General features: G+C 44.0%; 1 protein-coding gene across 8 annotated transcripts in view; it reads left to right on the forward strand.

The window, feature by feature from the left end:
- Ano4 (anoctamin 4) overlaps window positions 1-6,000 on the forward strand; it is a 275,001-nt gene that overhangs the window by 151,052 nt on the left and 117,949 nt on the right. For all 8 annotated transcript variants that reach the window (XM_033763868.1, XM_033763866.1, XM_033763863.1 and 5 more), the window contains one exon: window positions 4,254-4,354. In XM_033763868.1, coding sequence (XP_033619759.1) covers window positions 4,254-4,354 — 101 coding nt within the window. The remainder of the gene's footprint in view (window positions 1-4,253; window positions 4,355-6,000) is intronic.

Consider the following 6,000-nt stretch of genomic DNA (forward strand, 5'->3'; position numbering starts at 1 on the left):
GATGCGAAGTTACATTTCTTTGAGAGATGGAGTGTTTGGATTTCCATGTGACAGCTCTTTCCTCTCTCTGTCTCTCTCTGTCTGTGTGTCTCTCCTTGTCTCTCTGTCTGTCTCCCACCCCCACCCCCGCTCTTTCCCCTTCCTGATCCAATTTTCCCTTATGAAACTGTTGCATACCAAGGCTAGTACTGTGATTTATGTGTCATTACATTCCAAACATGAATACATAGACGGTGTTCAATATATTCTTGTTGAATTAAAGTAAGAAGAAATGTTTTCGGTGCATTTTTATCTAGTTCTACATGCCGTTTATTACTTTCTTGTCATCCATCCAAGCATATTTTTCCAAACTGCACTAAATTATTGTTCTTCTTTTCTCCAAAGGTCTAATCTAAGAGAATTTCATTGGAATATATTAACAAAACAACTTTGTGTTTCATAAAAATAATTTCCATTTCTCTTTACTTTGACACTTACGCATTTGGATTTATGTACACAGGAATACTTAAAAACAAAGAAAGACCTGTTTAGAAGCAGCAGCATAATCATGCACCAGGAAAGAGTGATATATGAGCTGTATAATTAGTAATCATCTGCTTCCCATTTATTTTTCAGAACTGCAGTTCAGGAGGTGATCCATAGCAAGTTTAGGCTGTGACACCTCACTTCCTCCTTGAATGTAGACAAATGAGTGTAGATAGGACCCATACACTAAATTTTCCATTAAGCTTATAAAAGCGATACATGCATAGGTACACACACACACACACACACGAGAGCCATAAGTAAACATGCATCATCATGCACAGGAATTCAGTTAACATTTTTCTTAGGATAATTAAAATAAATGCAGTAGCCTCCCGTCCGATCTCGGTTCATCAGTAGCTTCAGTTTGCTTTACACTATGAGAGTGCCGCTTTGCTTTCTAAAATGGAAATCCTTTTAAGAGTAATTTGTACCCGCAGAGAGCGAGACAGTTCAGAGAACAGGCATCTTACAGGGACTTCCTTAGGCCTCATCAGGGATTAGACAATATTCATGCAGGAATCAAGAGATGTGGGTATGGGATCTGCTGTGCCTGGAACCAGCACTCAGCGTGGCCATGACTGAGGCTCCCGCCCCATCCCCCATGCTCTGAGATGTTGGAGGAAGCCTCTGTCAGAGCCTTCTATGAGAGTAACAGGAAGTGGAAAGGCTTTGAGATGCCATGCTTAGATACAGTGATGGCGGTATCACTGTTGTGACCAAAATAATAAGGAAAATGAAGTTCTCTTCATTGGGTTAAAGAAATGACAACAAACTCTGTTTTTTATGCAGAAAATTGGAGAGCTCCTACTTTCAAATTTTAGTTGACAGGGTATGTGTTCAGGTGACAAACTTGGCTCTTGCACTCACAGAAGTGTGGCGTTTAAGATGTGCCCTAAGTGTAATATTTTAATACATTCTTTTTAATGTTTTCAACATTTATGGAGAATTTCCAGAATGACGATTTTTCTACTAGAATATTTACTTTCCATAAAACTGGCAGTCATGTTAAACGCATAGAGAAGTATACTCTAAGAGCAGAGTCTGTGACTCAGTCACATCCAGCAGATCAATCACGTTTTTTTCCATAAAACTGGCAGTCATGTTAAACGCATAGAGAAGTATACTCTAAGAGCAGAGTCTGTGTGAGTCTGTGACTCAGTCACATCCAGCAGATCAATCATGTTCCTTTGTATCATCTTCTGGGGTGGCCCAGTTTTACTGTTTCATAGGAGGATGGAAAGCAGCGCGTGCTACAGTCTTGTGCTGCTGCGACAGAAAACCTGAGTGAGTGATTTACAAAGGAGGGAAGGCCTGTTTTGGCTCGTGGTCTCAGGCAGTTCAGTCCATGGTAAGGTGGGGCCTGGCAAAGGCAGCAGAGAGGGCGGGGAAGTGGCAGAGCAACCCCCACCCCCGTTTCCTGGTGGCTGGGAAGCAAAGAGAGGGAGGGAGGAAGGCCCCGTCAAGGTCACCCTCTCAGTGCCTAAGTTCCTTCCGCTGAGCTCTGCACACTGGGCGTTCCAGTGTCTTCAGACCGCCCAAGAGGCTGCTGCGAGCCTTCAACAGCCAGGCTCCTGAGGGACAAGCTGCAGCTGCCGGTGAGCTTGAAGAATTCCATTATTTCAGTTAAAGTTCTTCCGTGAGAAAGTCACAGAATATCCCTGGGCGCTGAAGTACATCTCTAATACATTTCTACACAAAAAAGAACAATTTTCAGGAAATATCAACTTATTTCTGCTTTATTGCTTTGAAAACTGTATAATAGATTAAAAGCCAGTGGCGACCTCTTCCAAAACCCAAAGCCCCCAAATGCTCCTGATAAACTGCCTCTTCAGGTTGCAACTACGGACTACTGGCGTGCGTGTGTGTGTGTGTGTGTGTGTGTGTGTGTGTGTGTGTTTCTATAGGTTCTGTGTTGACATCGCAGTCTGTGAGCTCACTCAGGTGCCCCTGACCACTTACTTACCTTGAAGCACCTGTGCAAGGAGAATTAAATGTAAGAAATTCCTGAGTTTAAGAAAAAGCTTTTTTTAAAAACACAAAGCTAGAGATGTCTCAAGTTTGCCCTTCTTTGAGGCAGCATAGTACTCCGCCGTATAAAAAAGCAACTCTTTATCCATTCTAAACTGGACACCTATGTTTCAATATCATATTGTTTCTCTGGTGTGAGATACCGAAAGGACCAGAATGTATAATCCATGTGAAACAGGAAGAAAATGTTCAAATGGGAAGAAGTAGGGAGGGAGGAAGAAAGGGAGGAGAAAAAAAGAAGGAAAAAATGGAAACAGATTTTGTAAATGAGGGGGAGAGGGGTTGAAGGGAGGGGAGAGGAACGGGGGAAAAAGAATTAAGATGTAGCCTGTACAGGTACAAGTTCCCTATGATGAATTGTCTATATCTAAAATGTACCAATAAGGTTAGTTTTTAAAAACATTTTTAGAAAGAGAGCCGCTCTTTGTCTGGTGCTGGCGGTTTCCCAGGCAGGTGCGCCTTGACCGTGCTGGCTCCCGGAGCGGACGCACTGATGGGCACCGCTGCGGTCCAATCCCCGCTGCCCTCCTGGGCGGGATGACCGCTCGCATCTCTCCCCATAGTCATCGATCACATCGTGCTGGGCCGGAATGACGGAGTCCTGTCCTCGGGGTTGGACTCGACACAGTCCTTTCCCAAGCTGGAAGTTGTAACTTCACCTCAGCCTGGATCGCTAGGAAGTTTGTGTTTTTTCAGGACAGCAGAGAGCACTGCCTCTCTTGTGGAGATACGCACCGGTCCTCCTACCCCAGGCGCCGAGAACGCTGCGGATAACACCAGCTTGATTTCCGTAGTATCTTCATGAGTTCATATCAGTTTACGCAATATGTATGAACCGTACCGGAAGCCCATGGATGGAAGTAGGAGACATGAATTACAATTGCGTACCATGTATAATGTATTAAAATGTTCCCTGGAGTGCTGACTTACCCCGGTGAGAATACAAAGCGTGTGTTTTTGTGAACCTTAAAAACAAAGTCAACATTCCTGAATCACGACACTGTGGCTCGTAGCCGTGGCGCGGGGTGGGGTAGTAAAATCAGTGGCGCCTTCCGCTCTGGTCTGGTTTGGTTTGCTGTTTTCCTCCACCACCTTCCAAAACCATCTGTCCCTGGCAGTCAGCGTCCGAAGGGGAATTTCCTGACTGGCTTTCCGTCCTCCAACTGCCAGAGGAGGAGCCCAAACCTGTGGGTGTTATCAGAGTGAAGCCCTAGTTTCCTACCTTGCCCAAGGTCTGTGTTGATAAAAATCCCCGGAGCAGGCAAAGGCTTTGGGCCAAAGAACGCGGCTTGTTGAGAACATTTTGCCAAAACCTTGTGCCTCCTTGGTGCCTCCACCTGCAGCCCTGCTAACTTCGGGTTTTGCTTTGATGGTGGAAAGCATTCTTCCTTCTCTCTGCTTTCAGCATAAACCTCCCTTATAATGTATTCTCCACGGAGAGCCCACAGTGATCTTTGACCACCTACTAAGTTAAGCTGGCTTCCCTGTGTTAGGAGGATGAAGTCCAGAGCCCTGCTGTCTGCTGACACCGTGGGATGTTTGTTGAATGAATATTTGCACACCTAAGGGCCTGGTTCATATCTGAGGAATGCCTCACATCATAAAATCTATTCAAGTTCATCTGTTCTATGTTCTGACTCAGAACCATGGGATGTTTGGATGCACTTTTCAATTTAGCTTCTTTTTTTCTGTTTCAGTCCTCTCTAATAAATAGTGACATTATCTTTGTGAAGCTGCACGCCCCATGGGAAGTCCTGGGAAGATACGCAGAGCAAATGAACGTAAGGATGCCTTTCAGGTAGGTGTCCGTGTGTTTTCCTCCCCGCTGCATTGCTGTAGACTTGGACTTCTCTCTCAGGGCTGACACTGCTGAACTGCGGGCTAGAGAGCCATTAGAGAGGCATCTTTCCAGCATTTAAGAGATGCAATTAAATCTCATGGCCAATACTGACTTCATAGCTTTCTGTCAGTTTCTTGCTAAGTCAGGCCTTGTCAGGCAGATGTCTCAGGTGCCTGGGATAAGCATTTTGCAAGTGGCTTTTTCATTTTGAAACACACTTCTAGAAGCCCTAGGCATCCTGTTCCTTACTGACCAATCCTTTGTGGAGAAAAGAAAATTTAAATCTGCTTCCAGAGGAACAAATCCTAGACGTTTCATGAAAATGTGCTCTATTTTTAAATCTAAAAAGTCATAAATACTTCATAAGCACAAACATTGGTATTTGTGCGAAGGGGCATAGAAAATACTTTGTGTTGATCGTGGAATCATTTAAGAGGATTGGTTTACCTTCATCTTGCAGTGAATATTCCGTTCTCCTTATGGGTTAAGGAAAGGTGATCTTCACTTGCTGGATAGAAATAAAATAAAGTATTAAACCTGACATTGTGAATGCCAGGATATGTTGGGGTCTGATAATGGAATCTGCTTAAGGAAGGAGAGGAACTCAGGGCTACAAGTTGAGTACTTTGGCTTCACAACGGCCAAGAAAATGGTCAAATGTTAGGGACAAGGCAGAGTCGTACCAGTTCTACAAATACCTCTCCATGTGCTATGTATGGAGACAAAGAATCAACTGCATTCCAAAACTGAGAGACTAGAGACACGCTTAGTGAAAGGCACTTTACAGTGGCAAGCTGATAATACCATCCTGTACATCTTCTTTTTCCCTGTTTAGTTGGGCTTTATGTCCCACTGCCAAGTCAGAATAGGATTTGTATCATCTGTTTTCCTGGAGGCAAAATTCTCAAAATAGATAAAAATAGTTTTTACCTTATAATTGTTTTTTATAGTTAAAAATGTTAAAAAAAAAAAAGAAAAGAAATCTGAGAATGCAACAGTTTCCAAAAATCATATATCAACCAAGAGAGGAGGGAAATAAATCTAGCTTCCAATGAAAACTGCTATGCTATAATAATTAAATCCCAGTTATTTCTCTGTGATAGAGTAATTATCTAAAATGCATCAATGCCGGGTCATACCTCAGAGCGAACAGGGAAAGAAGTCCATACAAAATATGCTTAGACAGAAACTGATACCTCTTCCCCAGAAGAAATATCGCAAAAGCCTCCCCCAGAACACCCACCCGTGACAGAGACCCAAGGAGACCGAGGAGATGGCACCGTTGCACAATAGTACTGCAGGCCGAGCTTCCTTGGTACCTGCAATGGTTTCTAGTGCAGACGGCCCAGCTGCACCACGGCTGGCGTCTCTCCATGGCCACTGCCTAGCAGAAAAGTGCTCCCTCCCTCCCTTTGAACAAGGCCAGTCCATTTCTTAGGCAGCCCTGGGACACCACACTAAGCTATAAGATGAAGATGAATAGTAACTTTTCTCTCAGATGTAGGGATTCCTGCAGACAGTAATTTTATGAGAAAACACTGTGAGTGACACTAATTGACCTCATGCATATCCGCGTGGCCTCTGCCTAAGTGGCGGGGGGGGGG

The sequence above is a fragment of the Fukomys damarensis genome, unplaced genomic scaffold (genome assembly GCF_012274545.1).
Source record: "Fukomys damarensis isolate Sample0158 unplaced genomic scaffold, DMR_v1.0_HiC HiC_scaffold_15, whole genome shotgun sequence".
Taxonomy (NCBI): domain Eukaryota; kingdom Metazoa; phylum Chordata; class Mammalia; order Rodentia; family Bathyergidae; genus Fukomys; species Fukomys damarensis.